The sequence below is a fragment of the Anolis carolinensis genome, chromosome 1, assembly GCF_035594765.1.
Source record: "Anolis carolinensis isolate JA03-04 chromosome 1, rAnoCar3.1.pri, whole genome shotgun sequence".
Classification (NCBI taxonomy): Eukaryota; Metazoa; Chordata; class Lepidosauria; order Squamata; family Dactyloidae; genus Anolis; species Anolis carolinensis.
This window is the reverse complement of record NC_085841.1, coordinates 1079333-1105393: the sequence shown is the minus strand read 5'-3', so window position 1 is coordinate 1105393 and position 26061 is coordinate 1079333. Positions and strand designations below refer to the sequence as shown.

The 26061-nt window shown below is 43.2% G+C and overlaps 1 protein-coding gene across 1 annotated transcript in view; it reads right to left on the bottom strand.

Moving 5' to 3' along the window:
* Window positions 1-679: 679 nt before the first annotated feature.
* The window catches only part of ccdc25 (coiled-coil domain containing 25), a 40588-nt gene continuing 15206 nt past the window's right edge, over window positions 680-26061 (bottom strand). The window contains exons 5-9 of the mRNA XM_062969020.1: window positions 23617-23692; window positions 17807-17910; window positions 10890-11092; window positions 1537-1582; window positions 680-1202 (exon numbers count right to left, since the gene is read on the bottom strand). Coding sequence (XP_062825090.1) covers window positions 1173-1202; window positions 1537-1582; window positions 10890-11092; window positions 17807-17910; window positions 23617-23692 — 459 coding nt within the window. The 3' untranslated portion in view covers window positions 680-1172. The remainder of the gene's footprint in view (window positions 1203-1536; window positions 1583-10889; window positions 11093-17806; window positions 17911-23616; window positions 23693-26061) is intronic.

Sequence of the window (26061 nt, the reverse complement as noted above, 5' to 3'; positions counted from 1 at the left end):
ACATTAATCAGAGACAATGGCTCTTTTAAGTTAAGGAAATGTTTACAGGGTTTCTGTTGAGGTATTGTATTGTTTAGTGTTGAAATTTCACGTATGGTTTAAAACAAACTGTTTGTGTGTGCCTGTAATGTACAAGTAATCCAGCATTCCAGTAGTGTAAGAGTTAATTGCATAGAGTAGAGAATTATTGCTAGAGGGAAACAGTGTGTGGTTTCCAGATACGTAACAGGACATTGGTCATTGCTCTGGAATGTGGGAAGCGACAATTGAGTGATAGTATGCTTCCTTCACGGCCATTGATCAAGCCGGATGCTCAAATGCTACGCTCCGGCAAGGCTATGTAAATAGTGTATATTACTTCAATAAAAGCAAGTGCCCCTGGCTTCAGCTGACAGCTGGGAGGTGTACGTTTATTTTCTGATGCCAAGATCATCAAAGAAGAAGGTCAATGTGTCTCAATTTAACCCTTTCTTGACAGTTTCCTTATGTTAAGTAGGAAGTCAACACCAGGCTCCTTGAGAATCAACACCAATTATGCAGTCAACATCTGCCTGGAAACTGAGATGGAATCAACGTGTTCCAGGATGAAAGACTTCTGTCAGTAATTTACAATTTTGGGACAACCCTGAGTGTGGAAAGGCACCAAAATGAGGTTGCAAGGAGGCCACAGAGGACAGCGTGGAAGCAGACGCGTCTTTACTGAAATCGTGAAAGGGAATCAGCTGCTGGTGACACAATGGAGGGCTTCTCCACACAAGCGCTTTGTACAGCATGGGAAGACAGCGGCGCTCAGCTCATCTCCAAGCGGGCTTTCAAGACGAGGAAAACCCCACACTTTCCCTGCAGAGCTAAGCCCAAACTAGCCTCAGACATGTGGGGAAACCCGTCCCCCCCAAACCTCATACACCAAAAGGCTGGAGCCTCCTTTGGACAGGGACCCCTTGGAGAGCAAAGCACAGGAGGGGGCTCGGCTGGGCCAGGTGCTTTTGGGATGTGGGAGGCCTTCGGAAAGCAGCGCCCACCCCAACGTCTGCACGCGTCTCCTCTCTGTCCTCCCAGGAACAGGCTGCCCACAACCAATCAGGTACAGATAACCCCAAGTTGCTTTGCTTATGGAGGGCGTTCAGGGCAAAAGGTCCACCTTCGTTTTCCAAAAAAGTGGGTCTTCCCAGCTACATGAAGTCATCTGAGTCGTTGCCATCCTGAGGAAGGAAGCAAAGGGAAAAGCATTTACGCAGGGAGGTCAAAGGAAGACTGGCCAAATTTAAAACAGCATGGCCCCCAGACCTCACATTATTATTGTTATTATTATTATTATTATTATTGTTATTATTATTAGTAGTAGTAGTATATTTATTTATACCCCACCTTTTCTCTCCACAAAGGAGAGTCAAAGTGGCTTTTGTGATGGATAAAAGATAAGTGGGTTGCAGTGAGTTTTAGGGGCTAAGGATCACCCCCTTCCTGAGCTTGTTACCAAAAGCCAAAGTCCACTGGGCCCCAAAAGGACCTTCATTGGGGTTGGTCTGGACCTACCTGGTTGGAGGACATGTTCTCCGCCTTCATTAAGGAAGAGTAGCTCCTGCAAAAGAAAATCACAATTACAGCAACTTGGAAGCAATGCAGTTCCGCCATTTCTCGTTATAATAAAAAGATATACAAATCAAGATTTAACAACTCATACATCCTAATTCATAGGATTTCTGGATTGGAAGGTGTAATGAAGTACGAATTTTGGTTTACAGATGTTATGTTTAATTGTGTGGTTATGTTTTAAAAGGGTAAGTATTACAGTTATTGCATCTCAGCACTCAGAGGCTGGTTGCCATGGAGAGGTAGGTGGAGCCAACTGCCGTTTAGTGGAAGATTTGCAGAGTTTTAAAAAGTCAGTCAGTCTGTGCTCGATGAGGCACAGGGAAGATTGATTCCAGGTTGATGGGATCAAGGAGACTCAATTGTTCATTTTGAGTCGGTTTTAAATACGTTTGGTGACTTATTTAATGTAGTCTGTGTCCTGGTAAGGAACAGAAAATCTGTGATAGTATATCACAGGGGTGACTGTGGTTTGAGTCTCTGGATAGTCCAAGTTTCAGACTTTGGGAACCAATCCCAGCTGGACTCACAGAGATCCACTGAAGTAACGGTTTAAAAGTAGCAGAGGAAGAAGTTTTAACTACTTTAAGTAAAAGAAGTGATACTTTAGAGAGTTGATTCATCTCATTCTAGTATTGTAACTATTAATAAGAATACCTCTAAGTGAGAAACAACATTGTAACCACTAAGCTCTGTGCCTGAATAAACTTGTTATTGTTCTTCCAACAACAATATTGTTTTTCTTCTAAGCCTCTGTTTGCATATATTCTAAACCAAATTACGCTACCCGTTAAAGTGAAGAAGAAGAAAGAAAGAAAAAAGTAAAAGGTCTCCTCCTTGAGACTTTGGTGGTTGCATCTTTCCAAATTGGTGTTAGTCGTTCATAGCCCTTTACAAATTGGTGGCAGTCGTTAATAAATTCTTTACAAATTGGAGGTAGCGGTGGGATAAAAAGATCCCCCCTGCCTGAAAGAACCTTAGACGATCTTAGCTCTTCACAGAAGGGTGTTACTAAAGTATGTGTGATTATAAAAGGGAGCAGAATAAGAACAAATACAAACCATCAGATAGCGAGTTTGAAGTTAATAGAACTGCGCTCGTATCTATTTGTTTGTTAGTATATGGATATGTAGGTGCGTGTTTTGTTGGTGTGCTTGTTTCTGATTTAGTTTTGCAGTTAGCTTGCTGATAGTTTTAAAACGATATATTACAATAACTTAATGCTTTTTGCATTATTATTATTATTATTATTATTATTATTATTATTATTATTATTGCTTTATGAAAGATCTTTCTTATGATGCAGCAAGATCCTATGAGACTGTCATGAGCAAACTTGGGCCTTCCCTCCAGGTGTTTTGGACTTCAACTCCCACCATTCCTAATAGCCTCAGGCCCTTTACTAATTCCTCTCAGCCGCTTAAGTCCAAAACACCTGAAAGGAGGGCCCAAGTTGGCTTGTACTAGATGATTTTGCAAGGACCTGGGAAATTGGTTTCTAACTGTTGCTATCCTGCTGCTGGAGAACTTAAGCTTAAGCGGCTGAGGGGGAAAAGGAAAGGGTCTGAGGCAAGGAATGGTGGAAGTCCAAAACACCTGGAGGGCCAAAGTTTGCCCATGCCTGGCTTATAGGATCTTGCTGCATCATAGGACCGGCCAGAGGGACTTCTTAGGAGGCTTCCCCAACCTGGTGTTCTCCAGATGTGCTGATCTAAGGGTTAAAACACATCTGGGAGGCACCTGCCTTGGACCTGGAAAGCCTGGGCTGCAGCAAGTGGGCTGAAACACAAGGAACATGAATAAATAGATCATGATTTCTCATGACAAGCCAAGGCAGAGCCCGTGGTTTTCTATCCCAACCAGCCAGGAATAAGTTTTAGCCACCCACGGAGCCGACGTTCCTGAATGACGTTCATTAGACGCATGGGACATTGCTGGCCCAGCAAAAGGCAAGACACAACTCAGCGCCAACTTCTGCTGCCAGGCATGAGTCCACAGCTGGGAAGGATAGAAGAAAACCCCGAATTTGGAAACACAGAAATTAGAGAGAGAAGGCAGGCAATGGAAGACTATGGCATAGCTCTTTGCCCAAACTTCCAGCCACGGATGCGGGTAAAAAAAGCAATGCTCTCTTGTTTTAGAAGTGTTTTTCCTCAGCTTCTTTGAGTTCCCTTTGGGGAGATAAAGCGGAGTATAAATAAATTAATAATAATACAGTACAGTCTCACTTATCCAACATAAACGGGCTGGCAGAATGTTGGATAAATGAATATGTTGGATAATAAGGAGAGATTAAGGAGAAGCCTATTAAACACCAAATTAGGTTATGATTTTACAAATTAAGCACCAAAACATCATGTTATACAACAAATTTGACAGAAAAAGTAGTTCAATATGAAATAATGCTATGTAGTAATTACTGTATTTACAAATTTAGCACCAAAATATTATGATTTATTGAAAACATCGACTACAAAAATGTGTTGGATAATCCAGAACGTTGGATAAGCAAGTGTTGGATAAGTGAGACTCTACTGTATTTATTTACGACATTTATATCCCGCCCTTCTCACCCCAACGAGGACTCAGGGCGCCTTACAAGTTAGATGTACATACAATCTATATACTCGAATATAAGCCAGCCCGAATATCAGCCGAGGCATCTAATTTTACCACAAAAAAACTGGGAAATTATTGACTCAAGTATAAGCCAAGGGTGGGAAATTTCAGAAATAAAAATAGATACCAAAAAAATTACATTAATTGAGGCATCAGTAGTTTAAATGTTTTTGAATATTTACATCAAGCTCTAATTTAAGATAAGACTGTCTAACTCTGATTAAATCATTATTCTCATCTACTTCAATGTAAATGTGCTGATGTATCCTCTTAATAATAATAGAGTAAAATAATACATGTAATAATAAATAGAGTAGAATGATAAATGTAATAAGATCTGTGTGAAATAATAAAAGTATTAATAATAATAATAAAAATAGAGTAAAATAAATGTAATAGTAGCAACAATAATAGATGACAATAAAATGTAATAATAATAGAGCAAAATAATAAATGTAATAATACCCATAATAATAGGGAAAAATAATAAATGTACCATATATTCTTGAGTATAAGCTGACCCAAATATAAGCCAACCAAGGAGGGCTTTTCTAGTCCTAAAAAAGGGCTGAAAAACTAGGCTTATACTCGAGTATATACAGTATATAAAAATGTAATGTTCGTATTACTATGGAATAAACAACAAAGCCACTGAACCCAATCACACCAAATTTGGCCACAAAAGACATAGTCATCCAAAATATGTCAACAAAAGAACCTAGAAAAACAGTCCAAATTACAGAGGATGAAGAAGAGCCTTTCTCCCCTTAACTGCCAGTCAGAAAGGTATGCCCTGCTACCTTTAGACTATTCAGTGCAATTCAAGATGGCCAAACAATGATTCCCCTACAAAGGAAGTAGCCAGGCTTCAAAGTGGCTCTTTGATTGAGGGTGCTACTCCAGCTACTCCAGAAAACAGCCAGGCTTTGAGGCTGCAAGGCTATTCACTGCTATTCCACCTGGCCAACAAATGATTCCCATAAACCACAGCAACGCGTGGCTGGGCAAAGCTAGTACACTATATTATTCGCATAGCACAATATAAGCATTATATATTACTATATTGTACTATACGACTATACTGCATTATTAGTAATATTACATGTAATAAACAATATACAATTAAAATAGTGTATTATTATTATATTGTATTACATTATAAGATTATTATCAATACTATATGTAAATACAATATATTATATTATTAGTATAGCATAATATTAATATCATATATTATTATATTGTTATATGGGGGAATTGTTGGGGGAAATCCAACCCCAAATAGGGAAACAAGTTGTCCAGGAACACCTGGCCTCTCTAAACGAATTCAAGTCCCCAGGGCCAGATCAGCTACACCCAAGAGTATTGAAGGAATTAGCGGAAGTTATTTCAGAACCACTGGCAATTATCTTTGAGAGTTCTTGGAGAACGGGAGAAGTCCCAGCAGATTGGAGGAGGGCGAATGTGGTCCCTATTTATCTTCAAGAAGGGAAAAAAGAACGACCCAAACAATGACCGTCCGGTCAGCCTCACATCAATACCAGGCAAAATTCTGGAAAAGATCATTAAGGAAGTGGTCTGCGAACACTTAGAAACAAATGCGGTCATTGCTAATAGTCAACACGGATTTACCAAAAACAAGTCATGCCAGACTAATCTGATCTCTTTTTTCGATAGAGTTACGAGTTGGGTCGATACAGGGAATGCTGTGGATGTAGCGTACCTGGATTTCAGTAAGGCCTTCGACAAAGTCCCCCACGACCTTCTGGCAAACAAACTAGTAAAATGTGGGCTAGACAAAACTATGGTTAGGTGGATCTGTAATTGGCTAAGCGAACGAACCCAAAGGGTGATTCTCACCAATGCGTCGTCTTCATCATGGAAAGAAGTGACAAGTGGAGTGCCACAAGCAGGGCTCCGTCCTGGGCCCGGTTCTGTTCAACATCTTTATTAACGACTTAGACGAAGGGTTAGAAGGCACGATCATCAAGTTTGCAGATGACACAAAACTGGGAGGGATAGCTAACACTCCAGAAGACAGGAGCAGAATTCAAAACGATCTTGACAGACTAGAGAGATGGGCCGAAACTAACAAAATGAAGTTCAACAGGGACAAATGCAAGATACTTCACTTCGGCAGAAAAAATGGAAATCAAAGATACAGAATGGGGGACGCCTGGCTTGACAGCAGTGTGTGCGAAAAAGACCTTGGAGTCCTTGTGGACAACAAGTTAAACATGAGGCAACAATGTGATGCGGCTGCTAAAAAAGCCAATGGGATTCTGTCCTGCATCAATAGGGGAATAGCGTCTAGATCCAGGGAAGTCCTGCTCCCCCTTATTCTATTCTGCCTTGGTCAGACCACACCTGGAATCACACTGCGTCCAATTCTGGGCACCACAGTTGAAGGGAGATGTTGACAAGCTGGAAAGCGTCCAGAGGAGGGCGACTAAAATGATTAAGAGTCTGGAGAACAAGCCCTATGAGGAGCGGCTTAAAGAGCTGGGCATGTTTAGCCTGCAGAAGAGAAGGCTGAGAGGAGACATGATAGCCATGTACAAATACGTGAAGGGAAGTCATAGGCAGGAGGGAGCAAGCTTGTTTTCTGCTGCCCTGCAGACTAGGACACGGAACAATGGCTTCAAACTACAGGAAAGGAGATTCCACCTAAACATCAGGAAGAACTTCCTCACTGTGAGAAGGGCTGTTCGACAGTGGAACTCTCTCCCCGGGGCCGTGGTGGAGGCTCCTTCCTTGGAGGCTTTTAAGCAGAGGCTGGATGGCCATCTGTCGGGGGTGCTTTAAATGCGATTTCCTGCTTCTTAGCAGGGGGTTGGACTAGATGGCCCATGTGGTCTCTTCCAACTCTACTATTCTATGATTCTATGATTCTATGGACACAGGAGACATGGTGGAAGAGTGTCTTCCTGGCCCCCCGTCTTCACTCTAGCCCCAGAGTGGCAGTTAGTCCTTGTAGCCCTTTTTCGGTGCTACAAAGGAGGCCAGAAATCCACCAGAAAGGGATGAGGCCACAGGGATAACGGGGCCTTTATTTTGGTGCCCCCCAATTAGCCCCGGTATTACAATGGGTCTTCAAAGCAGCACCCTATTTGACATGAAGGAACATGCAACAAGTCGGACCCTATAGCTGCCTTTTCTCTCTTTCTCTCTACTCTTGTCTTGACCTTTCTATATGGATCCCAGTGAAAATTACATCAGTGCAAGTAAAATAATAATAATTGGGGTGTTGTGTGGTTTCCAGGCTGTATGGCTGTGTTCTAGTAGCATTTTCTCCTAATGTTTCACCTGTACCCCAGTGATTCAGGCCATGAAAGCCTTCAACAGCAACAACAACAACAACAACAACAATAATAATGTGCAGCACCCAGGAAAGGAGCCCCTAGTGGCGCAATGGGTTAGACCCTTTGCAGGCAGGACTGATGACTTGAAGGTTGGGTTGCTGATGATGACTGAAGGTTGCTGGTTCGAATCCGGGCTGTGGCGCAGGCTGGTGAGCAGCCTGCTGCAATAAATCACTCTGACCATGAGGTCATGAGTTCGAGGCCAGCCCGTGACGGGGTGAGCACCCGTCAATTAAAAAAAAAATAGCCCCTGCTTGTTGCTGAGCTAGCAACCCGAAAGATAGTGGCATCTATCAAGTAGGAGATAAGGTACCACTTATAAAGTGGGGAGGCAAATTTAACTAATTTACAACGTTGGAATGAGGAAGTGCCGTCATAGTGTATGATGAAGCAGCTGCTCCCCCCTGTGGCCAGAATCGAACATCCCCTCAGGAGAAGGTTAAATTGCCTCTGCGTCTGTCTCTGTCTCGGTTCTATGTTTATATGGGCATTGAATATTTGCCCTATATGTATATAATGTGATCCACCCTGAGTCCCCTTCAGGGTGAGAAAGAAGGGTGGAATATAAATACTGTAAATAAATAAAATAAATAAATCTTGGGAGAGCTCCCTCTATCAGCTCCAGCTTCCCATGCAGGGACATGAGAGAAGCTTCCCACAAGGATGGTAAAAACATCAAAAACATCTGGGCGCCCCCTGGGCAACGTCCTTGCAGATGACCAATTCTCTCACACCAGAGGCGACTTGCAGAGTTAAGGATGGATGGGAGTTTTTCAAAAGTGAAATACTCAAGGCGCAAATGCAAACAGTGCCAACAAAGAAGAAAAATAAAGACAAGTGCAAAGAAGCCAGAATGGATGTCCAAAGAACTTCTAACTGAGCTAAAGCTCAAAAGTGACATGCACAAGAAGTGGAAAAGGGGAGAAATCACCAAAGAAGAATTCAAACGTATAGCCAACACCTGTAGGGAAAAGGTTCGCAAGGCTCAAGCGCAAAATGAGCTCAGGCTTGCCAGGGACATAAAAAACAACAAAAAAGGCTCTTTTGCTTATGTTGGTAGAAAAAGGAAGAAAAAGGAGGCGATAGGGCCATTGCAAGGAGAAGATGGGGTGATGGCGACAGGGGACAGGGAAAAGGCAGAACTACTTAATGCCTTCTTTGCCTCGGTCTTCTCACAAAAAGAAAGCCATCTTCAACCTCAGCAACATGGAATGGACGAAGGATTGGGGGAAATCCAACCCCAAATAGGGAAACAAGTTGTCCAGGAACACCTGGCCACTCTAAACGAATTCAAGTCCCCAGGGCCAGATCAGCTACATCCAAGAGTATTGAAGGAATTAGCGGAAGTTATTTCAGAACCACTGGCAATTATCTTCGAGAGTTCTTGGAGAACGGGAGAAGTCCCAGCAGATTGGAGGAGGGCGAATGTGGTCCCTATTTATCTTCAAGAAGGGAAAAAAGAACGACCCAAACAATTACCGTCCGGTCAGCCTCACATCAATACCAGGCAAAATTCTGGAAAAGATCATTAAGGAAGTGGTCTGCGAACACTTAGAAACAAATGCGGTCATGGCTAATAGTCAACACGGATTTACCAAAAACAAGTCATGCCAGACTAATCTGATCTCTTTTTTCGATAGAGTTACGAGTTGGGTCGATACAGGGAATGCTGTGGATGTAGCGTACCTAGATTTCAGTAAGGCCTTTGACAAAGTCCCCCACGACCTTCTGGCAAACAAACTAGTAAAATGTGGGCTAGACAAAACTACGGTTAGGTGGATCTGTAATTGGCTAAGCGAACGAACCCAAAGGGTGCTCACCAATGCGTCGTCTTCATCATGGAAAGAAGTGACAAGTGGAGTGCCACAGGGCTCTGTCCTGGGCCCGGTTCTGTTCAGTATCTTTATTAACGACTTAGACGAAGGGTTAGAAGGCACGATCATCAAGTTTGCAGACGACACAAAACTGGGAGGGATAGCCAACACTCCAGAAGACAGGAGCAGAATTCAAAACGATCTTGACAGACTAGAGAGATGGGCCGAAACTAACAAAATGAAGTTCAACAGGGACAAATGCAAGATACTTCACTTCGGCAGAAAAATGGAAATCAAAGATACAGAATGGGGGACGATGCCTGGCTTGACAGCAGTGTGTGCGAAAAAGACCTTGGAGTCCTCGTGGACAACAAGTTAAACATGAGCCAACAATGTGATGCGGCTGCTAAAAAAGCCAATGGGATTCTGTCCTGCATCAATAGGGGAATAGCGTCTAGATCCAGGGAAGTTATGCTCCCCCTCTATTCTGCCTTGGTCAGACCACACCTGGAATACTGTGTCCAATTCTGGGCACCACAGTTGAAGGGAGATGTTGACAAGCTGGAAAGCGTCCAGAGGAGGGTGACTAAAATGATTAAGGGTCTGGAGAACAAGCCCTATGAGGAGCGGCTTAAAGAGCTGGGCATGTTTAGCCTGCAGAAGAGAAGGCTGAGAGGAGACATGATAGTCATGTACAAATACGTGAAGGGAAGTCATAGGGAGGAGGGAGCAAGCTTGTTTTCTGCTGCCCTGCAGACTAGGACACCATGGAACAATGGCTTCAAACTACAGGAAAGGAGATTCCACCTGAACATCAGGAAGAACTTCCTCACTGTGAGAAGGGCTGTTCGACAGTGGAACTCTCTCCCCCGGACTGTGGTGAAGGCTCCTTCTTTGGAGGCTTTTAAGCAGAGGCTGGATGGCCATCTGTCGGGGGTGCTTTGAATGCGATTTCCTGCTTCTTAGCAGGGGGTTGGACTGGATGGCCCATGTGGTCTCTTCCAACTCTACTATTCTATGATTCTATGATTCAAGTTGCCCCTGACACACACACACACACACACACACACACACAAGCTCCCAGGAAGAGGGTCGGGCAGACTGGACTGCTGTTCTTGCCCAGACGCCAACCACTGGAGCCCAAAGTGGGCCCATTCTTCCCTGCAAAAGCATCCCTTGCCTCTGTATGTGTTGAAGCTGCCAGGCAAGAGCTCTCTGCACAAAGCCCTGTTTGCTATAAAGGCGCCAGACATGGATCCTGGATGCTGGCACAGAAATGCTGTTTTTAAAGAGTTCACTGTGAGGTCATTTGGCAGGCTCTGTGGCAGCACCGGAGGAAAAACAAACTGGCACCGGGCACCTAGGCCTGCTGCTCAAGACGACAGCCTACCTCCCTCCTTTCCCTGCATCAAACACACACAGAAATAAACACCTAAGCAGAAACAAGGGCTGTTGTCTTGCTTAGGATTTCCAAGGGCAGCCATGCCATGACCTCCCTCACCTGAGCTCCTCCATCTCCTTCTTCTTCTTCACCTCCTCCTTCTCCTTCTTCTTCATCTCCTGGATCTGGGCCTTCTTCTCGTTCCTCTCCTCCCGGTCGCGGGATTCCTTCTCGGCCGCCAGGTCCGGGAAGCGCTCCTCCTTAGTCTTCTCCAGGCGGTTCAGGATCTCGTTCACCTTCTTCTCCACCGTCACTGTCTTCACCTTTGGGAGGAAAATACCTGCCATGAAACCAGCTCACCTGGAATGGGATCCCAGTGCCAAGATTCACAAGAGTGCACCTGTCCTCCTCTATCTAACCTGCCCCCCAATATTTATTATTTACAGCCCGGGGCTGTGGCGCAGACGGGAGAGCAATGAGTCACTGACCAGGAGGTCATAAGTTCGAGGCCCGCTCGGAGCTATGTTGTTCGTCTTTGTCCTGTGTTAAAAAGGCATTGAATGTTTGCCTAATATGTGTAATGTGATCCGCCCTGAGTCCCCTTCGGGGTGAGAAGGGCGGAATATAAATTATGTAAATAAATAAATAAATGAATAAATTTATTTACAGTAATTATATTCCGCCCTTCTCACCCCGAAGGGGACTCAGGGCGGATCACATTACACATATAAGGCAAACATTCAATGCCTTGACATAGAACAAAGACAGAAGACAAATGCAGGCTCCAAGCTGGCCTCGAACTCATGACCTCTTGGTCAGAGTGATTGGTCTCAGCTGGCTGCCGCTGGCTGCTCACAAGCTTGCGCCAGAGCCCGGGCCAATAGCCACATCCTAAAGGACACAGTATATATGCTTCAATGAGAGCATCAATGAAACAGAATTGTTTATTTAGACTGTATCCCTGAAAGAGACCCACATTCTCAGAAGGACCTGACCCCAAGCAGAGGGGAGGGGGTTCTTATTGGACTTGTATGCTAATGTTTTTAGGTTGTATGCTAATGCTTTTATGTTAAGCTGCTTTGAGTCTCCTCTGGGAGAGATAAAGCAAGGCATAGATATTATAACAACAATAACAACAACAACAACACATCCTCAGCTGCTGCAAAAAGATCGCACACACAGACTACAAGCAGAGGCATAGCACCGTTGCTCAGATGATCCATTGGAACTTGTGCCACAAATACCATCTGCCTGCGACAAAGAATTGGTGGGATCACAAGCTGGAAAACGTTACACAAAATGAACACGCAGGCCTGTAGCGAGGGGGTGGTTTTAGGGGTTCAACCCCCCCCCCCCGAAATTGTTCAGGTTATAAAAAAAACCTGGTTTACTCATGAATTTTAACTGGTTAACCAAATCCCCATGCTAAGTCTATGAGATCCAAAACATTAAGAGTCCCTCCAGGCACTATTTCAAGCAGATATTGACAGGTTTGTAGCGGGGAGAGGTGTGTGCTAGGGGTTCAACCCCCCCCCCCCCCCGGAATTTTCAAAACCCCTCCCGAAATTTTTTTCTGGCTACGGCTCTGTGAACACGTCAACTACTCTGGGACTTCTGAATTCAGAGTTTTGGAGCACAAGACTCCTGACCTCACAATTGTTTTAAAAAACAAAGTAGAGATTGTTGATCTTGCAATCCCAGGTGGCAGCAGAATCAATGAGAAGCAACTGGAAAAACTTATGTTATATGAGGATTTAAAGATCGAATGGCAAAGATTCTGGCACAAGCCAGTCAAGGGGGTCCCAGTAGTGATGGGCACACTGGGTGAAGTGCCTAAAGTCCTTGCCTTGCAATTGAAAACAATCAGTGCTGACCAAATCACCACCTGTCAGCTACAAAAGGCCACCCTTCTCAGATCTGTATTCAATGATACATTGCACTGTCCTAGACACTTGGGAAGTGTCCGATGTATGATCCAATACAACAGCTAGCATAATGATCTTGTTTACTGTATACTCATCTTGTTGTGCATATAACAACAACAACAACAACAACAACAGCCCACAAAAGCCACCCATGTGCAAGTCATCTGTATGAACAAAGCAGCCCCAAGGAAGTTCTCCAGAAGCCTTCTCTAACCATCTACACTGACCATTTAATGCAGTTCGAAGCCAGCTGACAACTGTGCTGCTTAGACAATAAACATCCATAAAACTTGCTCTTGTGTCATCACTGTCCAAGCCTCAAACTGGTTCCAGGATTCCCCATATAATCATCTGCATAGCCCAACCACTTTCTCCTATACCAGTTTGGAACTGACTTAAGTGGTGAGTGTTGATGTGCCTTCCAGATGTGCTGAACTAGAACTCACAACAGAGCATTATTATTATTATTATTATTATTATTATTATTATTATTATTATTATTATTTATTGCACTTATACCCCGCCCCTCTCACCCCCGAAGGAAGGAGGACTCAGGACAGCTTACAAACTATGGCAATAATTCAGTGCCAGATTCAGATAATAACAATATCAGTATACACAGTATTATAAAACTGTAAAAAATATATACATATCAATTAAAATAGTCTTTCAAACGATTAAAACATATCAAAGGTGTCAAAAGTTTAGCACCAACAGAGCTTTGTAAACATTGAACCAATTGCTTCGTCATTCTTGTGTCATCGTTATGGGACATATTAATCCCCAAAGACTTGTTTAAACAGCCAGGTCTTCAGATTCTTCCTGAAGCTTAAGAGCGAGGGGTCTGTTCTGATGTCACTGGGGAAGGAGTGCCACATAAGAGTGGGGCTGCAACACACCTGGGAGGCACCTGCTGCAGAGACTCATCTGTGAGCCTGGAAACTCTGCTACACCACACTGGGTGAAATACAGATCCTTATTTCTTCTGACAAAGCCAGTTCCTGCCTGAGGTCTCCTTAAGGCCATCCTCTGCCTCCCCCTCGGCCCATCCTGGGTCTCCCGCCTTCCTTCCTTCCTCTTCCCGCTGGGTCTCCTCCTCCTCCTCCTCTGCTCCCGGCCTCTCCACTTCATAGCAATGGAACAGCGGATGCTATGACCTCCTCAGAGATCTCCACCCAAAAGACATCTCCTCTCTTCGTTTCAAATAGTTCATGCCATTCCTTCCCTTCTTTTTCTTCTCCTCCCTTTGCATCCACTAAGACCGTATTTAAAGAGATGGGGGTTTAAAAGAATCTGAACCTTAAAATGGAAAAATTACTATAATGCGTATAACTTTTAAATATATTAGTTTCTATTTAGCAGAAGCTGAAATGCAACGAGGCAGAACAAGAAGCATATGTAACATGGTGTAATGAAGTACGAATTTTTGGTTTACAGATGTTATGTTTAATTGTGTGTTTGTGTTTTAAAAGGGTAAGTATTACAGTTATTGCATCTCAGCACTCAGAGGCTGGTTGCCATGGAGAAGTAGGTGGAGCCAACTGCCGTTTAGTTGAAGAAGTGCAGAGTTTAAAAAAAGAGAGTCAGTCTGTGCTCTGAGGAGGCACAGGGAAGATTGATCCTAGGTTGATGGGATCAAGGAGACTCAATTGTTCATTTTGAGTCGGTTTAAAATAAGTTTGGTGACTTATTTAATGTAGTCTGTGTCCTGGTAAGGCACAGAGAATCTGTGATCGTATATCACAGGGGTGACTGCGGTTTAAAAGTAGCAGAGAAAGAAGTTCTAACTACTTTAAGTAAAAGAAGTGACTCTTTAGGGAGTTTGACTCATCTCATTCTAGTATTGTAACTGTTAATAAAAATACCTCCAAGTGAGAAACAACATTGTAACCACTAAGCTCTGTGCCTGAATAAACTTTTTATTGTTCTTCTAACATCTAAGCTTCTGTCGCATATATTATAAATCAAGTTACGCTACCATCTAAAGGGAATAAGAAGAAGAAGAAAAAGTAAAAGGTCTCCTCTCTGAGTCTTTGGTGGTTGCATCTTTACAAATTGGTGGCAGCCGTTATTAGCTCCTTACATATGGTGACAAAGACAAGGACAAACAGACTGAGAGATAGCTTTTATCCTCGAGCTCTGGCTATGCTGAACTCCATAGCCGTGTTGATGTGGCATTGGGGGCTGTGTGGTGGTGACTGGGGTAAGGAGGGATGGGAGTGTTGTTTTTGTGCTGTGTGCTGGGGAAGGCATTTAATTTTGTTGTGCAATCGTACAATGACAATAAAGCTATTCTATTCTAGTTTAATAAATGCCTTTAATAATAATAATAATAATAATAATAATAATAATAATAATAATAATAATAATAATACTTTATTTGTATACCCTGCCTCCATCTCCCCAAAGGGACTCGGGGCAGCTTACATGGGGCCAAGCCCAAATAAAACAGCAAACCAAAATAAAATTACATCAGAAAATACAGACACAAAAATTAAAATTAACATCCTAAACATAGTAAAAATATAAAATGATAATCATAATAAAAACATGGATTTGGCACCCAAGTAAAAGATAAAACGAACTGGGTAAAGTGCAACGAGTGGATATTGTAAACAAAGTAGTTAATTCAATACTATCGTCAATAGGAGAGCAACTTGGGGTGGGGTGGACCCTGTGACGATAATAAACTGATAGGACAAGATAAAGTGCAACAAGGGAAAAGGCAGTCGTGTTTAATATTTTTTTAATTTACTATTTGCATTATTTGATTATATTTTTAAAGCGAGTTTAATTTTGTATTGGCTCTTTTAGCTTTGCTTTTTTAGTTTAGCTTCTGTGTCTTTTTCATCCTATTTCTAAGCTGTTTTAAAAAAGAATTGTAATGTTAAGAAAAAGGAATGTTATACTGTGTGCCATTCTGGGCACCACAATTGAAGGGAGATGTTGACTCTAAGCTGGAGGGCGACTAAAATGATCAAGGGTCTGGAGAACAAGCCCTAGGAGGAGCGGCTTAAGGAGCTGGGCATGTTTAGCCTGCAGAAGAGAAGGCTGAGAGGAGACATGATGAGGGCCATGGGTCAAGATGGGAGGAGAAGTCAGGGGAGGAGGGAGTAGGCTTTTCTTTCTGCTGCCCTGGAGACTAGGACGCAATGGAACAATGGCTTCAAATGAGAGGAAAGGAAATTCCACCTGAACACCTGTGTTTTCCAGGCTGTCTGGCCATGTTCCAGAAGCATTCTCTCCTGACGTTTTGCCCACATCTATGGCAGCCATCCTCAGAGGTTGTGAGGTATATTGGGCAAACTAAGCAAGGAAGGTTTATATATCTATATATCATGAGGAAGAACTTCCTCACAGTGAGAAAGCTGTTCAGCAGTGGAACTCCCTCCCTGCCCCAGAGGGAGAGTGGTGGAGGCTCCTTTTTTGGAAGCTTTTAAGCAGGGGCTGGATGGCCATCTGTTGGGGGTGCTTGAATGCAATTTCCCTGCTTTTTGGCAGAATGGGCTTGGACTGGATGGCCCGTGAGGTCTCTTCCAACTCTAGGATTCTATGACTTGTAATAAATGTCTAAAACCATTCTAATTTTAAAAATCCTTAGTCCTATGAAAAGAAAATCATAGAATGTGTTGTCGAAGGCTTTCATGGCCGGGATCACAGGGTTGTTGTATGTTTTCCGGGCTGTATGCTTCTAGAAGTATACTTCTAGAGCATGGCCATACAGCCCGGAAAACATACAACAACCCAAATCATAGAATCATTCTTAAAGAGAAATAAAAACTGAAGCTGCCTCATAAACTTCCCTGACTTGATGCTATAGAGTCCTGGGAATTGTAGTTTGACAAGGTCTTTAGTCATCTCTGCCAAAGTGTGCAGGTGCTCCACCAAACTGCAACTTCCAGGAGGCCACTGAGCCTCGGAAGTTGCCTTATTTCCCCAAAAATAAGACAGTGTCTTATATTAATTTTTGCTCCAAAATATGTGCTAGGTCTTATTTTTCCATGAAGAGGAATCCGTATTTATTGTTGAACAAAAAAAAATAAAAAATGAAATGTAGTCATCACAACCCAGCATAACCAGACAAACTGTGAATCCTATCAAGAATTTCTTATTACAGTAGAGTCTCACTTATCCAACTTAAAAGGGCCAGCAGAACGTTGGATAAGTGAATATGTTGGATAATAAGGAGGGATTAAGGGAAAAGCCTATTAAACATCAAATTAGGTTATGATTTTACAAATTAAGCACCAAAACATCATGTTATACAACAAATTTGACAGAAAAAGTAGTTCAATATGCAGTAATGCTATGTAATAATTACTGTATTTATGACTTTAGCACTAAAATATCACGATGTATTGAAAACATTGACTACAAAAATGCGTTGGATAATCCAGAACGTTGGATAAGTGAGACTCTACTGTACTACCATCATTTCCATGTACAACTATCTATGGTATATACATTTACTGATCCTGCATACTCTGGTGTTCTGTTCGGCGGGCATGCTTCCAAGCAAAAACTTTGCTAGGTCTTGTTTTCAGGGGAGGCCTTATAGTTAGCAATTCAGCAAAGCCTCTACTCGTTCTCAGGGTGTGTCTTATTTTTGGGGAAACAGGGTAATAGTGGTGTCCAACTGTACTCATTCTGCAGTGTAAATGCACTCGCACTTGTAAGTCCTAATTCCTATGGACTGAGGTTGTTGAAAAGAAAACAAAACCCAGCCAGACGTAATGCTCCCCACCCCCTGAAATCAGGCCAGCAGCCCAAAATGCTAAGAGGGGGACTTCCTGCCTTCCTTTGATTGAAGACACATGTAAAAATCCAGCATCTGATTCAGGCCCCTCTGATGTCACTGGAAGGAGTTGTTTTTTCCACCTTCCAGAGATGGCATCACTTGCCTGAAGCAATGCAGGAAATTTGTGGAATAGCTGAACCACATTCCTCAGGAGACTTGGGGGATGTGTGCGTATAAAAACACCAGCGATGCTAACCCGGTCTTCCCAAATCACAAGACACAAGCAAAGGCTCCCCCGCATTGGTTTCCTTGTGGGTCAGAGTTGGAGAAGAGAAGAGCCCAAGCCCCAAAGGAGAGCAGAGCAAGGCACTTACGTCCTTCTGCCGATAAAACCCGATCTGCCCCACGTCCATGTCCCCCGTCTTCTTCAGGTTGCTCCATGGGGTGTACACTACGTTGACGTTGTTCATCTTGCAGCCTGCAAGTAAGAAAGAGCACCAGTGTCTAGATCAATGATGGGCAACCTTTTGCACTTGGTGTGTCAAAATTCACTAAAAAACCTAGCATGACTTGGGTGGTGTGTCACTTCGAGAAAAAAACCATAATTTCACAATATATATAGTTTAAATAACAAAAATATATAATTGTATCATCATCATCATCATCATCATCATTTAATTACTTATTAATTGCCCTCCATCCAAGATGCTCTAGGTGATTTACAAGATAAAATTATTATATTATATAACTGTACTTAATAAATCAAAAACTATTTACTACCATTATTTCCATGTACAACAATCTATGGTACCTCTTGCAATTTCCACGCTGATTTCTCTCTATTGTAGTTTCAATGTAGTCATGAATAATGAAAATATAATAATAATATAATAGTAACAATATAATAATATACTATAATAATAATAGAATAATAGAATGATTATATGTGTGTGTGTGTGTGTGTGTGTGTGTGTAATGTGCATAATTCCCCTGGAGTAAACAACAAAACCACTGGACCAAATCACACCAAATTTGGCCACAAAAGACATTAGTCATCCAATCAATCTAGATGCGGCAGCGTGTCAGCAAAAATGGCTAGGCGTGTCAGTGCTGACACGCGTGTCATAGGTTGGCCATCACTGGTCTAGATTTTGGTTGAAGCCAACCATCTGTCCTGACATCTGATCATTATGGCCAGAATTCTTTCAGTGGTTAACTCTGCGACACCTGCAGCCATTCCCCCCCAAGACCCCACCACAAAAATATTGTGCAGATAATCACTGATTAATCTGGAGTAAGTGAACCGCAAAGGGAGGGCCTTTACAGAGCAAAAGAAGAAGGGGAAAATGGAATGCAGAGCTGTAGAATGGGTTGAAAACAATGTGCTGTCCAAGATTTTCATCGCTGGAATCACAGGGTCATTGTGTGTTTTCCAGGCTGTCTGGCCATGTTCCAGAAGCATTCTCTCTTGACGTTTCGCCCACATCTATAGTAGGCATCCTCAGAGATTGTGAGGTATATGTTGTGAGGTTGTGATATACCTCACAACCTCTGAGGATGCCTACCATAGATGTGGGTGAAACGTCAGGAGAGAATGCTTCTGGAACATGGACATACAGCCCGGAAAACGCAAAACAACACTGGGTTGAAAACAGTCGATTTGTAAGGGATCTTGTAGTCTTAGGAGACCACAAGTGGAACCTGTCAACATTGTGATACAGCAGCTAAAAAAGGCCTAAGCAGTTCTAGGCTGCATCAATAGGAGTACAGTGTTTGGATCAAGGGAAGTCGTAATCTTGGTCCTGATGTGAACCGCTCTGAGTACCCTCGGGGAGATGGAAGCGGGTTATAAATAAAGTGTATTATTATTATTATTATTATTATTATTATTATTATTATTATTATTATTTTATTGACAGATCATAATTTTGTCAATGTCTATTGTTTCCAAATGCCGGCTGAGATCTTTTGGCACGGCACCCAGTGTGCCCATCACCACCGGGACCACCTGCACTGGTTTCTGCCAGAGTCTTTGCAGTTCAATCTTGAGGTCCTGAGAGCGGCTGAGTTTTTCCTGTTGTTTTTCGTCAATGCGACTGTCACCTGGGATGGCAACATCCATGATCCAAACCTTTTTCTTTTCCACAACTGTGATGTCTGGTGTGTTGTGTTCCAGAACATTGTCAGTCTGGATTCAGAAGTCCCACAGTATCTTTGCGTGCTCATTTTCCAATACTTTTGCAGGTTTGTGATCCCACCAGTTCTTTACTGTTCTTTAGGTGCCATCCCAGGTGACAGTCGCATTGACGAAAAACAACAGGAAAACCTCAGCCGCTATCAGGACTTCAAGATTGAACTTCAAAGACTCTGGCAGAAACCAGTGCAGGTGGTCCCGGTGGTGATGGGCACACTGGGTGCCGTGCCAAAAGATCTCAGCCGGCATTTGGAAACAATAGACATTGACAAAATTACGATCTGCCAACTGCAAAAGGCCACCCTGCTGGGATCTGCGCGCATCATCCGAAAATACATCACACAGTCCTAGACACTTGGGAAGTGTTCGACTTGTGATTTTGTGATATGAAATCCAGCATATCTATCTTGTTTGCTGTGTCATACAATATAATAATAATAATAATAATAACAACAACAACAACAACAACAACAACAACAACAACAACAACAACAACAACAATAATAATAATAATAATAACGAAGCTTTATTTATATACCACCCTATCTCCTCAAGAGGACTCAGGGCAGTTTCCAACATAGCAAAACATTCAATTGCTGAAAAGAAACAAGCTGGATGTTCATCTCTTGGGAGGGCTTTGATGGGTGAGCCTCCCCAGCAGAAGGGAGTTGAGCAAGATGGTCCTTGGGAGTCTCTTCCTACTCTATGGCTCTATGGTTCAACATCCTTCTGCAGCAAAGGCCATGATCAGCGCAGAGCAAATGGGCTCCAGATGTGACCAGAAGGGCCTGACCTTCTACGCTTCCCCTCCCTGGTTCAGGCGGCCACAGGGAAGCCCTGCCAGGAATCCCTGCTCCCCCCAAACGCCCAAAGCCTGGAAGACCTTCCAAAATGCCGTGGCCACTGTCCAGCAGCTACAGTCACGCAAAGGGAATCCAGCACACGCCAGGGGCTCACATCCACTCCCAGCTGTGAGATATGGAGTAAGCCTGTCCAGGGAGGAAAAGAACACAAAGCCACCTCAACTAGACTGCAGGCTGTTCCAGTTCTTGGGACAACAAAGAGAATGGCCAGCCCCCCAAATGAAGTCTTTCCTATCTTACGGCTCTCCTATCTCCTATCTTACGGCCCCAATAGAATCCCTTGAGGTCTGCTAAGCTGCGAGCCAAGGCGTGGGCTAAAGTCAGCCCATGAGCCTCATTCTTATTATTCTTATATCCTCTTTTCACATTTGCATGCCACCTTTCTGGTGGATTAGGACCCAAGGTGGCTCACAAAAGAGGATTTGACGCTGGACCATGCTGTTGGGGTTCACATAGATGAAGACGAGGGGTTGTTGTATGTTTTCTGGGCTGTATGGCCTTGTTCCAGAAGTATTCTCTCCTGATGTTTCGCCCACATCTGTGGCAGGCATCCTCAGAGGTTGTGAGGTACCTTGCAATCTCTGAGGATGCCTGCCATAGATGTCTGTGAAACGTCAGGAGGGAATACTTCTGGAACATGGCCATACAGCCAGGAAAACATACAGCAACCCTGTGATCCCGGCCATGAAAGCCTTCGACAACACGAAGATGAGGGGATTGGGATTCCAGAGTCTGGAGGGCCTGGGAGAGCAGTGGATGGTTCTTTCACTGAGGGAAAGGAGAAGATTTCAGATTAAGATTCTGAGATAGGGCTTGAAAAAGATACTGTTTCGGAGTTCAGCAGACAGGGAGAGACAGTGAATGGTGGAAATGACTCTTCACCTACAAGTAGCTTAGCAACTTCTGATAAAGGCCTGGAAGGCTGAGATAGCTCGCCTGAGAGGTGTGTTGAACTAAGGTTTATGTACAAGGTATTTGGATGAATGGACTGAAGTATTTATGTGTTTTAAGCTGTGTATAATGTTTTTATTAAGTATTTAATTGATGTAACTGTGTTGTTTGATTTTACTGAATTCTGTTTTGGGCATTGAATTTTGCCATCTCCTATAAGCCGCCTTGAGTCTCTTTGGGTGAGAAAGGCAGGGTAAAAATGTTATAAATAAATAAACAGGGGAACCAGGCTTGTTTTGAGGGAGGAAAACATTCAGCGCAGGAAATACAAAAGGCTCAGTGGGAAGGAAGCACAGACAAAATCATACAAGCCAGAAAGTCCAGGTCAAAGAAATGCATTCATGTTTTGCAGTCCTTAAATGAGAGAGAATTCAGATCAGGCAACGCTGCTAGGTAGCAAGGATCTCAAGTCCTGTGTCCAGTTCATGTCTTAGTCAAAGTCTGTGGGTTTTCTAGATTCATGTTCATGTTTTGATTCCTGTTTCCCTGGATGCATGCTCATGTTATGACTTGTTTTCCTGTATCTTTTGGGTTGGATTTATTGCCTTTGAAGTGTTTGACTCCTCATCAGCTTGATTGGGCTTTTTACTTATGGGTGACTTTTTCTGATTACCTGTTGAATTTTGCCTTTCTTATTCCTTTTGGTGATTTTTCCCTTTTTATATGTATTTTCTTCAACAAACAGTTTATTACTGCTTTGGAGTTGATGCTAAGGGCAAGGTGAACTGGCTGAGGTGCAACACGTGCCAAACTTTCAACCAGGTACCCACCCTTGCAGGTGGCCTCCTCTGAGGCCTTCCAGTAAAGCTTTCATCTGCCAAAAGGCACCCATTCTTCAGTCTGTGAGCTCCCAATTGGTGCAATGAAGACTCACAGATCTAACGGGTGAAACTGCAGAAAAAAGATTCCACCTAAACATTAGGAAGAACTTCTTGATGGTAAGAACTGTTCTGCTGTGGAACTGCTGTTGCTTCGGAGTGTGGTGGAGTCTTCTTCTCTGGAGGTCTTTTAGCAGAGGCTGATGGCCATCTGTCAGGGGTGCTTGGATTGTGCCTTCCTGAATGACAGGGGGTTAGATTGGATAGCCCTAGAGGTCTCGTCCAACTCCATGATTCTATGAACATGCAAAAAGATAGAATCCAAGCCTTCCTGAATGACAGGGAGTTCGATTGGATAGCCCTAGAGGTCTCCTCCAACTCCACGATTCTATGAACATCCAAGATGATACAATCCAAGCCTTCTTGACAGATGGCCATCCAGCCTCTGCTTAAAAACCTCCAGAGAAGGAGACTCTACCGGAATTCCAGGCATCATATTCCACTGAAAAATAATCCTCACCATCAGGAAGTTCTTCCAAATATTTAAGTTTAATGTTTAATATTTAATGGGCTCGGGCTGTGGCGCGGGCTGGAGAGCAGCTGCAATGAATTACTGCAATGAATCACTCTGACCAGGAGGTCATGAGTTCGAGGCCCGCTCGGAGCCTATGTTTGTTTGTCTTTGTTCTATGTTAAAAGGCATTGAATGTTTGCCTATATGTGTAATGTGATCCGCCCTGAGTCACCTTCGGGGTGAGAAAGAAGGGCGGAATATAAATGCTGTAAATAAATAAATAAATAAGTGGAATCCATTTTCCTGCCATCTGAATCCAAGGTCCCACTGTGTCCTAGTTTCTGAAGTGGCAGAAAACAAGCTTGCTTTCCTCCTCAATGGGACACCCTTTCAACTATCTAAACATGGCTCTCATGTCCCCTCTCACCTTCCTTTTCTCCAAGCTAAACATCCCCAGTTCTCTCACTTTCTCCTAAGGGAAGTTCATGGTTTCTAGGCCTTTGACCATTTGGTGGCCCTTATCTTGATACCTTCCATCTTCTTCTTGAATTTCTTTTTCTGGAACTGGACCAAGTCTTATCCCAGGTGAGATCTGACCAAAGCAGAAGAGAGTGGGACATCCCTTGATCTCGACACTGTACTACTGCTTGCTCAAGACACATCAAACCACAAAAGACAAAATGAGCTGGAAGTTTGGTTCTGTTTTTTTTTAATGTTGAACAGCTCAGGAAAATCTTGCAATTGGCTTAAAAGGGGGTTGTTGTTCCTACAGGTTCACAAATTCTTTCCAGGGCTCTCTCAACTCCCTAATTAATCAATTCGTACAAAGTGAAGGAGATCTTACCTTGAATGCTGTTGGCCTTCACAAGCTGCGCACAATCGATCAACACCTCCTTTGGGATGTCATCTATCGTCTGGCCCTGGAAGAGGGAATAAAGAGAATGGGGAAAGAGTAAAATGAAGGCAGGCCCACTCCCAACGCAAAGGGCCCTCATAAGGAACCAACTGCAGGCAACAGCCACTGTAGGCCCCTGAAGCATAAACCTACATACGCTTGTACAGGCAAATATGTTTGGCAGGGTATCAAACCGCATTCATCTTACAGTGTAGAACAGGCATGGGCAAACTTTGGCCCTCTCTCCAGGTGTTTTGGACTTCAACTCCCACAATTCCTAACAGCTTACTTAGGAATTGTGGGAGTCCAAAACATCAGGAGAGAGGGCCGAATTTTGCTCATGCCTGGTATAGAATCACCCATAGACATTTGGTTTGTGCAGGCCTTTTCATTCTGAATGGAGGCAGGACAATGGGTGCCAACAGAAACACTGAACCACTTGTAACCTTCGTTGTCCACATTCCGTAAGGACCTAAAAACGTGGATGTTCTGATGCGTTTTTGAGTGAACAGTCCCTCCAGATACCCAGCTTGTTTACAATGTCTTATTGCACTTTATCACTGCTCCTCATTTGTATAGACCGTCAGTGTTTTAATACGACCATCCCTTCGCCCTTTCCTGATAGTCTTTCTACTATTTATGAGCCCTATCCAGAGTTCTGCACAAGCTTCTTTCTCTGCACATGTATTTTATGTCTAGGTTTTTAAAGCATTTGATGTGCTTTATGTCATTTTATATTTATTTTGTCATATTGTTTTAATTCAAGATTAACCTATGTTGATGTTGGGCTTGTTCCCATGTAAGCCTCCACGAGTCCCTTCGGGGAGATGGAGGCAGGATATAAAAATAAAGTTGTTGTTTTATTATTGGAAAGCAATGTACAAGTGAAATAGGACCTAAACATCCTAGAAGGCACCAGGTCCCATATCATCTCAGAAGCTAAGCAAGGCCAGTGCTGGTTAGTTCTTGGATGGGAGAACCTCCACCGAATCTCTGATGCTGTAGGCCAGTGGTTCTCAACCTATGGATCCCCAGGTGTTTTGGCCTACAACTCTGCGGAGATCTAATAACAGCTGCCACCAATTTGTAAAGATGCAACCACCAAAGACTCAGAGAGGAGACCTTTTACTTTATTTCTTTCTTCTTATTATTCACTTTAGATGGTAGCATATGGTTTATAATACAGTAGAGTCTCACTTATCCAACACTTGCTTATCCAACGTTCTGGATTATCCAACACATTTGTGTAGTCAATGTTTTCAATACATCGTGATATTTTGGTGCTAAATTGGTAAATACAGTAATTACTACATAGCATTACTGTGTATTGAACTACTTTTTCTATCAAATTTGTTGTATAACATAATGTTTTGGTGCTTAATTTGTAAAATCATAACCTAATTTGATGTTTAACAGGCTTTTCCTTAATCTCTCCTTATTATCCAACATATTCGCTTATCCAACGTTCTGCCGGCCCGTTTACATTGGATAAGTGAGACTCTACTGTATATGCGTCAGAGGCTTAGATGTTGGAAGAACAATAACAAGTTTATTCAGGCACAGAGCTTGGTGGTTACAATGTTGTTTCTCACTTGGAGGTATTTTTATTAACAGTTACAATAGTAGAATATGTGATGACTCATGGGCCTTGTAGTCCTGCTCGTGACATTGTAATGCCTGATGAAGAAGAAAACTTGGGTTTTTTACCTTCCCAGTCAGAACTGGAATCTTCTCAGCCAGATCTTTCCCAGGCAGATCTGGGAACCTTGCACCTGCAAGAAAGTTGTGTCCCAGAAGTATGTCAAACAAACCCAGAGCCCACATCTCCCGTGTTCTCTCGCCATGAGTTTTGTAAACAACAGAGGGGTTTGGAAGCAGCTTCGCGCAGGAGTGCGAGAATAGCAGCTAAGAATGTACCCAATTAAGTCTGCTTTTCGTGAGAATCTTTAAGGAGTCAAACATCTGGTCTCAGAGTTTAGCTTTCGTTTCTGGTTCCCAGAGAGCTGCTTCGGCGGGAAAGTTAGACTCTATATAGGTGTTTTACCCGCGTAGTAACTTCGCGGAGTCAATTCGTCAGCCTCCGGAGCGAGTTGTGTCTGGACAGCGCGCTCCGATTCAAGCCTCGTTCCTGCTCAAGCCTTGCCTTGTTTCCAGCCTTCGCTCCTGTTTCCCAGCCTTTGTTTACCTACGGACCTTGCCTTGTTTCCCAGGACTAAACCTTGCCTTGTTTCACGGATTTTACCAAGTTATTCCACGGACCTTGTTCTTGTTCCTCGTTACCTTGTTCCACGTTTCAAGCCTTGTTTCAAGTATCAAGTTATTTCCTAGCCTTGCTCAAGTTCATGGACTAAAGGACCTTGTCATCTCCCCTCACTTTGCCTGGCAAAGTGAGTG